This window comes from Silurus aristotelis (assembly GCF_946808225.1).
Source record: "Silurus aristotelis genome assembly, chromosome: 27".
In the NCBI taxonomy this organism is placed as follows: Eukaryota; Metazoa; Chordata; class Actinopteri; order Siluriformes; family Siluridae; genus Silurus; species Silurus aristotelis.
The window spans coordinates 11641899-11654227 of NC_139600.1; the positions used below are offsets into that span (position 1 = coordinate 11641899).

Sequence of the window (12329 nt, forward strand, 5' to 3'; positions counted from 1 at the left end):
GTTTAGAGAGAAACAGGTCATATTGGACAAATGTCCTTCACTTAAGACATTGGATGTATTGAGTTGTAGACACGTGTTTGGTTTGAATTTTGGTCTTCATATCGACATATGGTATATAAATATAAACCCACAACCCCCAACCCCCACCCATCACACACACACACGCTGGAAAGTATCAGACTGAACAGAAAAAGTGTGAAGTATAGAACCTGCCAGAGTCCGGTAAGATAAATACAAGTACATTATTATTAAAGAAAGCAAAATTTAGACTATTCTGTTACGCTAAAATATATTTGGAAATTAAAAAAAGGTTTCTATCTAAATGTAGCGGTTTAAACTGTGGTTAATCATTACCTGAGGCTAACCTTTTTTTTAATTATAGTTAATATAGTAAATATATTTAATATAGTAAATAAATGATGGTCATGTGAATTTATCTAGTATAAACATATCAGCAATTACATTACAGCTGTTGCAACAAAAACACTAATGCACTGATTTATGTTCATTATGTGGCAGAATGACAAACCTGTGCAATTGTTGAAAAAAGCAAGGGATTTTCTTGAATGCATATCTTGCTTGGCTGAGGGCATTGCTTTGCCATCCTTGATACTTAAGCACATTTAAAGGCAAATACTTTTGTGCCTTCATTCTTTTGTATTTATTATTTTAAGTGGAAGTTTAAAATTTACTTTTACGTTTACTTTACCCTAGGCAGTGCTGGATAACAGTGGTGCTCACACAAAATATGGACACTTTGGACAAAGTTTTGACATGTTCACTTAGGGTGTACTTACATTAGTTGGCAGTTATTTTATGCTAATGTATGTTTATTATAAGTGAAACCATACACAACATAGAGGAAAAAATTATATAAAAGACTACTGTTAAACTATTCTGCATATATAAATGTTGTTGCCTATTTCTATTTGACATAAGCAAAATTTTTTATATATCTTTATATATATATATATATATATATTTTTTTTTATGATATATAAACATTTTAAGAAATGTAAGTAAATAACAAATAAATCAAATCTAGTAACTTTTCGGAAATCACTGTTCTGATACAGTTATATTACAATAATATATAGGTTAAAAACAAACAAAAAAAATGCAGTTCATAATTAACTCAGTGGAAGAATATTTATTTATTTATTTATTTATTTATTTATTTATTTATTTATTTATTTATTATTTGACTAAATAATAAATAATAATAGTTGAACAACTAAATGTTTTATAATCCACAATGTTTATGTAGTGAATCAAATAGACATAAGCAACAAAATTTATATATGCAGAATAATTTAACAGTAGTATTTAAAATGATTTTTTTCTCATAGTAAATGTGGATATTGTATGTTTATTACTTTGTATTCATTCTCCCTTTCTTAGTGTAAAAGATATTATTCATGTTTATGCAGGTCAACGTATTGTCTGACTACAATTTGGTTTGTCTTCAATTATTTTACTCAGAGCCGTCAGAGGATTTGGTCAGTTCTGTAGCTGAAATGTTTTACTTGATCAATAAAATGACAGTCTTTTTTGCATGTACAAATATTTTTCATATGCAGATGCAAAGTAATTGTAAATGTGTTGTTCTTTCAAATTATTACTTTAATTTCTTTTGCATTTTTTGCACAATTAATTTCAAGAAAGAGGACGAGCTGCTGAGGGAATGATTTAAAGCAGGAAATGAGTCACAAAATGTTTATTTTTCTAACATGTTCCTTTCTTTTTTATAGCACATGTAAAAAAGCAGAAGTGAGAATAAGCCATGGTTTTTTTTCACTGCATTTTTCCTTACTTAAGAACGTCGTATCTTCAACATGACTATTACTTCATTCGCCTGTCCATCTTCCTCATCAGTGGTGTGTGTATGGGTTTTCCTGCACTACTTTGGGCTTTTGGTACTCTGTACCCCCATTATAAGAGCGGAGGGCGAATCTCCTTCATCGTCATCTTCCTCCTCCTCAGTGACCTGCTGGAGCTGATTCTGAGTCCAGTCTGTTTAATTTTCCTGTTCATCCAAAATAACTCAGATTGTACAGTTTTCCGCCTGTTATTCGGAGTTCGGCTCTGTGGGTATCAGCTTCATCAGCTGGTGGCATTAGAAGGCATTCTTACTCAGAAATATCCATCACTGGCTCATTTATTCTCCACACCCTGCTCCATTATCCTCTGCACCATTGTGTTTCTGGTAGAAATTGGACTCTCGTTCACTTCAGTCACTTTTCAACCACTTTTCGAGCTGCGTCGAAACGCTATGGGAATGAGTGTCCAATCACGCCACACTGACCAGACCCTGCCTAGAGAGTGAGGGCCTCGGAACCAGCACGCAGGACAGAGGAGCCCGGGGTGGCTCTGAGGTCAAGGTCATAGAACCTGACAAAGGTCAGCAGGGTGGACTAACCCGCAGCGTCACAGATGTCCTGGAGTGGTACTCCAGCGGACCAGGCCGTAGAGGCCGCCACACTCTGGGTGGAGTGAGCTCGAACCCCGAGCGGTGCGGGGAGGCCAGAGGACTCGTGAGCCCACACAATCGCATCCACAACCCATCTGCTCAAAGTCTGCTTTTTGGCCGGGAAACCTTTCCTGTTAGGGCCATAGCAGACAAGCAGCTGCTCCGACTTCCTCCACGGACTCGTCCTGCGGAGGTAAGTATCCAGTGCTCGCACTGGACACAGTCGGTGCTGTCGCTCCTGGTCGGGGGCTGTAAACGGAGGAGGGCAGAATGCCTGCAACACGACAGGACGTGAGGGAGCCGAAGGCACCTTAGGCACGTACCCAGGTTTCAGATAGAGAAACACTCTGGCCATGCAAGGGGCAAACTCCAGGCGAGACGGGGCCACGGACAGAGCCTGCAGATCCCCGACCCTCTTCATGGAGGAAATCGCCAAAAGGAAGGTGGTCTTAATCGACAGAAACCTAAGGGCCACATCGGCTAAAGGCTTGAAGCATTACGCGATGACAAGGAGTCCCTAAAAAGGGGCCTTGGGAAAAAACGTTGGGTCCTTCCATGCATCCACGGCTCAAAGGGCACACCGCAAGACCTTGATGATATGATACGGACTCCCTCTGAGAGAGAATCCTTATGCCCCGGAGCCACCACTGGAGGGGCCTCATGCGGGGGAAATACACTGGATGCTGCCGTCATGAGACCCAGCAGCCTCTGGAACTGCCTCACAGTGAGTGGCTGGCCTGCTCCTACCCTCCTGACTGCGGTGAGGATGACTTCAAACAGGGCGGGAGACAACCGTGCCCGCAACCTGGCCGAGTCCCACACCATGCTGAGAAAAGTGGTTCTCCGTGCTGGAGAAAGTACACTCTACCTGGCGTTTTAGTCTGAATCCCAGTACCTTAATGCAGGTAAGAATGACATCTCAATGCCGAACTGCCTGGTGCTCCAAATGAGCCAAAATTAACCAATCATCGATATAATACAAAATGCGGATGCCCTGAAGCCACAGCGGGGTCAGTGCCGCGTTCACGCACTTTGTGACGGTACGGGGTGAAAGTGCTAGGCCGAATGGGAGGACCAATATTGGTAAGCTTCACCTCGAAAGCAACCTCAGGAACCTCCCGTCAAGTCAAGTCAAGTCAAGAGGCTTTTATTGTCATTTCTACTATACACAGTGGTACACAGTACACAGTAGAAACGAGACAACGTTCCTCCAGAACCCTGGTGCTACACTAAACAACATAAAGCTACAACACAACACAAGCTACATAAAGTGCATCGAGTGCAACCTAGTGCAAACAGTGCAGACAGACAGTGCAGACCATCTGGACTATATCTGGGGCAATGACAAATCCTAGAAACTAATAAAAAATTCACACTTCTTTAAGTTTCAAGTTTCACATACAGATGGTTGTCGCAAAGGTAAGTGAGGACCACACTTACATGCTCCTTGTGCTCTTGGATTTTTGAGAAAATCAGAATTTTATTTAGGTATATAAAAACAGTCTTATTAAACATATCCCAAAGCTCATCATTGATAAGGGCTTGAAAGGTGCATTTGTGAGGCCAAATGGCATCACATGGCACTCACAGTGTCTGGTTGGGGTATTGAAAGCTGTCTTCCACTCATCCCCCTGCCTGATGCACACCAAATGTTATTGTGCAAGTCCAGCTTAGTGTAAACAAAGGCCCCCTAAAGGAGCTTAAATGCTGTGGTCATTAGAAGTAGAGGATATTGGTTGCAAACGTGATTCGACTTGGGCCTCTATAATAAATGCTTGGCTGAAGGTTGCCGTCTTTTATCCCCACAAAGAACAAGCCAACTCCGGCCGGGAAGTGAATGGGCATTTGAGTTTGGAGAGGAAGAAAATCCTTCCTCAAGGAGGACAAGTGCCAGGGATCAGCTCAATGAGACAATTGTAAGGGCAATGGTGAGGGAGTGGGAAGGGCCCCCATATCACAGCCTCCTTCCTACTGTGGTTGGTCTGGTGTTTCCCAAGAGCTCAGGCTTTCAGGAATGAAAATGGTCTGATCTGCTTCAATAGAAGCACCACCTGTCCTGTCCCTGAGCTGTAGATCATGCTCCCGGGGTGAAAAAATGGGGGTTGCCTAGCTCCTAGCTGTTGTGTTGTTCATGCAGCTTTTCCTATAGCTGCAGGACAGCGGGACGCTCCTGAGCACTGTGACCCTCTGCTGAATGTACTGTCAGATCAGGACTCGAACCGCGGTTATCACAGTAAGAGACTAACTTTCTAGTGCGTCACAGGAGAAGTGGCGAAAGGTGCGGAGAGAGAAAAATTTACAATAATTGAGCAACCCCATATAAACAAAATGGAATGATCCTCTCTTCATAACACCTTTGATAAGATTTAACTATGAGATTGGCAAATAAGTCTCCTCATATTGAAGCATTGAATTATCGACTATTTTGGGTCATGCCTACAGTGCTTATTACATAAAATATAAATAATATAAAAATATAAAAGGATTATTTTGAACTCCTACAGATACTATTCAGTTCTGACATCTGAATGACGTTTAATGGTTTTAGGTTTTTCATTATATTTGGACATTAAATAAACATCAGCTTTTGCACAAGAACCTAATAAAGAGGTTTCAGTGATCATAATGCAACAGAAGCCAAAAAAAAAGTGGGATTACTTTTTTTTTTTTTTCTTGCCAGTGCTACAACTACTACCCAAAAGACAAAGAACAAGTAAAAAAAAAAAAGAAAACTTATGTCATTCTTAGCTTTTAATTCAGTGAGGACTCAAATACTTCTTTTGTAGGATTATGCTTTTGAAAAATGAAGCTTGACTGAAATATTGCATATCATTTTTACTGTCTCCTAGTTATCTTACAATGAATAACAACTTTTGAATATTACAAGACAAATTTTCAGTTTGTACTTAGTTTGTATGCATGTGATTTTGCTCAGTGTGGTAAGAGATTTTACGTGAAGTTGTTAGTCTGTGGCTAGAATGCTGCAAATTATGTTTAACCCCCAAACACCAACACACACACACACCAACACACACACACACACACCAACACACACACACACCAACACACACACACACACACCAACACACACACACACACACCAACACACACCAACACACACCAACACACACCCACACACACACCCACACACACACCCACACACACACCCACACACACAAACACACACACACCAACACACACACACACCAACACACACACACCAACACACACACACACACACACACACACACACACACACCAACACACTCACACACACACACACACACACACACACACACACACACACACACACACACACACACACACACACACACACACATATAATAAATATGTACAAAAAATACATAGAGCAAATACATTCACACAGTAAATACTGAAAAAACATACAGAACATTTGTGAAAATAAAAATAAAAAAAATAATTAAATAAAATCAGGCATATACAGTAACACATACAGTACAAACAGTACAACAAAAAAATTAATACAAAAAAATGTGCATTCAGAAAATCCAGATGGAAAATATGAACAGAAAATATGTACAGAAAACACATAAGATACATACAGAACTTATGTACAGAAATTACATTCAGAAAATAAGTAGAATGACCTCCCAAGCTGAGTAAGTGGGTGAAGCAGCAGAGCAGTGCCATCAACCAGAGGCAGAGTGACCTCCTTGTTGAATTGTGTCCTAATAAGAGAGATAAATTGTTTTTCACTAAGTGTCTTAAACTGAACACATAGCTTTTTAAATTAGTCTTTGCAACTAAGAATGTAGAGCTTCAGGGTAAATTCTCCTACTTTTAAAATTAAATGACAGAAATAACAACAATATAGATATCACACTTATTACATCTTTATTCCAAGATACAGACATCCAGAGAAAACAGAAATATTAAATTATTGGGAATATTTTAAATAAAAAAGTTCCACAGCTTAATTGCATAAGTTTGAACACCATTGCCACCTTTTAAAATGTACATTTAAAGCCACTTCTGTATTTCCTGTTTGTTATTGTCAGGGATCCACCTGCCATGCCCCCCTTCGGAGGTTCTCATGCTGCCTCTCTCTGCCGCGCTCAGCGCTAAATGTCGACACCTGTCTCTCGTTACCGTTCCCCTTTATAAGTCCTCATTCCAACCCAACCTGCCGTCGGATCTAAACAAAGTCATGCTAGTGATCTCCTGGATTCCCGACTGCCAGCATTCCCCGCTGGCTCATGCTCCCTGTTCCGATCCTCCGGAATATACTGGCTTTACATATTTTTTTTGAGTTTTCTGTCCCTTTATGAACTTTTGCTTAACCTATGATTGTGTCTAAAGGCTAAAGAGTGCACACATTGTCCCAGTTTGATGTTTATTCTCTTTGGGAATTTTGTACAGATAATCTAATGTGAACAAATAAGTTAATAGTATAATGTGCAAATAATTACTAGATCGAATCAATCATATGTTCTGACAAGACCAGAACTCAATAACCATGACAACTGATATAATAATAATATAATAATTTATTGTGGAAAAGTTTAATGATTGTGTGTAAAATATTTTATATGCAGGGTTATAGTTTTTTTCTGTGGGTCGGTGATCTTTCTGATGTGTCTAACCTTGTCTGCATGCATGTGAATTTCCTTACTGTGGTAAAATATCTCGTCTACATCATTTTCCTTATCTGTAGCTGTAACTGTGTATCTGTGGCTTACTGCCACACACACACACACACACACACACACACACACACACACACACACACACTCACTCACTTTTTTCTGTAATAATCATGTTTTTTAGTTCTTAAAGCGATAAAGTCTTTTGCAATGCTTTGTTGCGAATTTAGCTAGCAAAAAGGGAAATATTTGAGTAATTATAGCGGGTTATAATTACTCCTAAATATTTAAAAATAAGTTGTTGAATTGATGGTAATGGAATTAACTTTACACTTATTTAGTCTGTTAGTCCGCCAAACAGACAGTATAATATTTTATTAATTCTAGGAAAGAGGTATCTCCCCAGCCAAGAAAGACGTGACCCCCCCCCCTTTACTTTATACCGTACAATTAATAGAGCATGTAGATCAAAATATTGCATTTTCATTTAAAATTTGAGCGGCACTCAGAGACAATCGCTTGAATTTTTCCGAGGGAGAAACTTACTTTGTTCATGCATTTGTGGGGGGATTACCTGTTTATATTTGCTTTGGAAAACTTATACAGTTTTTTCCAAAGTGTATTAAAACAGTATGGTACATTTCGTGATCATACAAAGTGCACCTTTGTTTGGAAAATAAGAGACAGATCATTTTGTGATCCTTTTGATATTAAACATGAAAAGAAAAGAGAGCATCAAAGGTATAAGGTATAGAATAGGTATCATTTGAATGCTGTTTTGAAGTCAGCTGGAGAGGTCAGGGATTATTCTGTTTGTATATTTGGTGTGGGGGTACGACACTGTGGTATGAGACGTCGAGGGTGTTCCTCCGCTTCCAGTCCCCACGGAGGGCGTCGTTCTGCTCCAGAGCTCCGCCGAGGGTGTTTCCCAGCCTCTGATTTCTGCCGGGGGCGTCACTCAGCCTCTGATCTCTATCGAGGGCGTTGCTCGGCCTCTGACCTCCATTGAGAGCGTTGCTCAGTCTTTGACTTCCACCGAGGAGTTCCCCTGAACTCGGCAGAGGGCGTTTCCGAAGCCTCTGATCTCCATTGAGGGTATTGCTCGACCTCTGATCTTCACTGAGGGCGTCGCTCGGCCCCTGATCTCCTGTGTCTTTTCGCCTCCAATCTCCGCCCAGGGGGTCTTCCAGCCTGTTATCTCTGCCTTCGAACTCCATCGTGGGCATCGCATGGCCTCTGAACTACACTGCGGGCGTTGCTTGGCTTCTGACCTCCGCCGAGGACGTCGCTCAGCCTCTGAACTCAGCTGTGGGCGTCGCTCGGCTTCCGACCTCCGCCATGTGCAGCGCTTAGCCTCTGGTCTCTGCCAAGGACGTCGCTCTGCTCCAGATCTCCATGGTGGGCGTTGCTCCATTCCAGACCTCCGTAGTGGACGTCGCTCCACTCCATTCCTCTGCAGAGGGCTTTGCTCCGCTCCAGACCTCTGCAGGGGACGTCGCTCCGCTCCAAACTGCCCAGGGAGTTGTCCAGCCTGTTATCTCCGCTGAGGACGTTGCTCTGCCTCCAAACTCCGCCGTGGGCGTCGCTCAGCCTCTGAATTCCGCTGGGGGGGTTGCTCGGCCCCTGATCTCCGCCAAGGACATCGCTCAGCCTCTGGTCTCGCCGAGGACGTCGCTCCGCTCCAGACCTCTGTGGTGGGCGTCGCTCCATTCCAGACCTCCGTAGGCCTCCGCAGAGGGCTTCGGCCCGCTCCAGACCTCCGCAGAGGGCATCGCTTCACCTCGGGTCCTTCCCGGCTTTCCCCTGTTCCGCAGCGATGCTAACCGGGCCTCCTTCGACCCTGGACGGATGGCGAGACCCTCCTCAGAGTTAATTTTATTTGTTTACACTTATAATAACAACAAAACACTGTGCTTTTGTAAAATAAAGTAAACAGACAGGGGGCGCTCTCTGCCATGTCATCCCTCTTCATTTCATCATTTCATCTTCTCCCGCTTATCCGTAATTCGGGTCGTGGGGGCAGCAGTCATCCCTCTTCAAAAAAACATAAATAAAACAACCTGAATCTCAGTGAATATTTGCCTCACAGACATAATAAATATATGTATAGAAAGCTCGAAATGTCTTTTACATAAACCACATTCACATAGGAAAAAAATTTCTTCTGACTATGTAATCGGTATGATTACATAAATCAGTATTACTTATACCATAAATCCCATAAAATCATACCATACCATAAATCGGTATGAGTATGATAAAAGCTTCTTGACTTGACTTGAAGAGGTGCAATTTCCCCGGTATCACCTCATTAACTGTCCGTGTAGAAACATAGCAAAGATTCTGTTTGGTGTCCTGATGATTTATGTAATTTAAACCATTATTATTACTTTAAAACATTTACATGAAATTTTTTGTTTTTATGCTCTATGTTGCATCCATATTTCTTAATGTTCATGTTACTTAAAGTATTAAAAATAGGAAGTATTAATATATGGTACATTTAGAACAGATATAAATGTGCGATTTAGTTGCGATTAAATATTTAATTTGATTGACAACCCTAATATTAATGTGAGGTCCAGTTACCAACGTGACACTAAAACAGGTAGAAGTAACTACTAAGTAATAAGTACATGTCAGAGCCAAAACTTCTTTACTTTCACTTGAGTAAAAAAAGTATAATCAGTAATTCAACTTTTACCCGAGTATTAAAAAACATAAGTATCTGTACTTCTACTTAAGTAAAGGATGTGTGCACTTTTGCCACCTCTGGTTACCTGTAATTGTATGTGCAATCACATGTTTAGTGACTTGCAAAGTCCCTTCTGAAACTAAACAGACCACATGCAGCAAACCAGGCATGTTAATTCTAAATATTTATTTGTATACACTAATAATTTTGTATCTGCCAAATTTAGTGACTTAATATACTGACATTCCTTTAATTCTGGACGCTCTAGGGAGCATGAGATTGATCTCAGAGCCTACTGACTAACTGTTTAATCAAAAATAACTGTCTAATCATTAATCATAATCTAAAATCTATAATTAATTGTTTTATTTTCTTCTCATTCTTCATGCAATATATTATAAATATTAATATTATGACATATAAGCTTATTGACATTTAAAAATAATTGCATTAAGGGCCTCCAGTTTTTTTTTTTTTTTTTTTTCTCATTAAACCATTTAAGCCAGAGGTTTTCAACCGGTGGTCCGCGACCCCCTGGTGGTCCGCGGCGGCATTGCATGTGATCCGCGACAGCCTATATAATTTCACTATTAAAATCACTTTTTTTCCATAATTAATTTTTCCAAACATTTCCTGAATATTTGTACATTAGTGGAAAAACTGAATTTAATGAAAATATCTAAAATATTCAAACTGACACAGGATAGGCTAGCTTTGCACCTATCAGGCCTATGCTTTGCTAACGTTGTGTTTTGCGCCATATACGTACACATTCATCTTGCGCGTGAAATAGACCAGCATCTCGGAGTTAAGAAAACACATCATTCAGGTTTTATTTAATAGTTTTGGTGAATTGAAACTTTGAGTGGAGCTGTTAGTTAACGTTTCTAACTAAGGTGAAGTTTGCTAGTCAGCACCAGCATGGATCGCTTTTTACAATAGTGGGCCGCGGATTATTTGTTAGTCAGAATGGTGGTCCATGGCACAGAACCAGTTGAAAACCCCTGATTTAAGCAATTGTTATAGAAAAACATCATGTTTCTAAGATTATTCTTTCTTTATTTTTGCTTTAAGTGTAAGTAGCAGGTTGAATTTTCTACCTTTTATTTCCTTTTATTTTCCATTTGTGATTGGCCAAAGTGTTCCAAGCAGCCTTTTACTGTTATTTTCCTTCTCTGGATTTCTTGAATTTAATCAAATAAAGGCCAAATTCTCAATCAGTTGCTACCTGGTGTTAGGGTTCAGATAGGTGTTAAAATTTAAGATAAATAACACCTTTAATGTCATATATACAAGTACAGTACAGTACAGCAAAACTCTTTTCCCAGCTTGATGCAGTCAGAATGCATAATATAGGAACTCTGAAGCAAACGGGTTAAAGTACATTGTTTAAGAGCAGAATGGTTTTGTGCACAATGGTGGCATTAAGAGGTGGATTAAGTTGGGTAAGTCCCCACTGAAGGTTCAGGTACCAAATGCAGGGCTCACCACTGCTGTGTGTGAGTGAGATTCATGAGTCCAAGGAAACAAAAGATCCCCCTCTAGTGGATGGACTATGGCAAAAGCAGGCAGAATCCCTATCACTATGACACAAACTGCAGCTTTTTCACTTTTCCAAGATAGGATGTAAGATGTAATCTGCTTTATTTAACATTGCACCAAAAATATTTGTCACATGTTGGACGCGTTGTGTCACAACAGATATTAAATAACATTAATGCAGTTGACTCCTTGCGAGTCTATCTGAGTAACTGCATGTTTTTGTGATGGAGTCTTTGGAGAATATTTTTTACGCTGATTGCTATGTGGTGACTGTTTTAAATAAAGTGATCAGGCAATATAACAGTGATGAAGTTGTGGTTTGCATGTTTGTATCATCTGCAGTTTCTGTGATTGCTTCCTTACATTTCAGCAAACATTTAGTATTTCTACTCAAGGGACAATACTATAGAAATGAAACTTGGATGTATTTTAAAGTCGTCATCGGTGTGTCGCTTGTATAGCATGTGTCTAACATCCAGCAGCTTCGTGATGTCATTATGGAGGAGTGTAAGAGGATCCCAGCAACAACCTGTGCAGCTCTGGTGAATTCCATGCCCAGGAGAATTAAGGCAGTGCTGGATAACAGTGGTGCTCACACAAATATTGAGACTTTGAACACAGTTTTGACATGTTTACTTAGTTTGTACTCACTTTAGTTGGCAGTTAATTAGACTATAATGGCTGTATGTTTAGTTATTTTCTACTATCCAATCTGCACATTGACTACTGTAAAATATATCCTCAAGTCTCATTTCTATAGTATGTGAGAGGTGGACTGTATATATACTGTATATATATATATATATATATATATATATATATATATATATATATATATATATATATATATATATATATATATATATATATATATATATATATATATATATAAATCAGGTACTGAGGCATTGTGCTTCAGAGTCTTCAGTGTGGCAGAAATATTTCTGTAGCCTTCTTTCAGGTTTTTTATAAATACATTTTTTAGATCATAATTTTT

General features: G+C 39.7%; 1 protein-coding gene across 1 annotated transcript; it reads right to left on the minus strand.

Moving 5' to 3' along the window:
• Positions 1-2278: 2278 nt before the first annotated feature.
• LOC310721481 (uncharacterized protein) lies at positions 2279-2908 on the minus strand. Its single transcript, XM_083533201.1, has 2 exons — positions 2692-2908; positions 2279-2655 (listed from the first exon to the last, which is right to left on the minus strand). Exons 1-2 carry the CDS (start codon positions 2889-2891, stop codon positions 2415-2417), a joined length of 441 nt encoding a protein of 146 aa, XP_083389327.1. The 5' UTR covers positions 2892-2908; the 3' UTR covers positions 2279-2414.
• Between the last annotated feature and the right edge of the window lie 9421 nt (positions 2909-12329).

What these genes read in the sequence shown, in the direction of transcription:
- LOC310721481 (XM_083533201.1), bottom strand. Translation starts at nt 2,891, where the DNA reads ATGAAGAGGGTCGGGGATCTGCAGGCTCTGTCCGTGGCCCCGTCTCGC. An exon ending in CAGGAGCGACAGCACCGACT is followed by an intron (nt 2,656 to 2,691) that starts GTGTCCAGTGCG and finishes TTACCTCCGCAG; the next exon opens with GACGAGTCCGTGGAGGAAGT.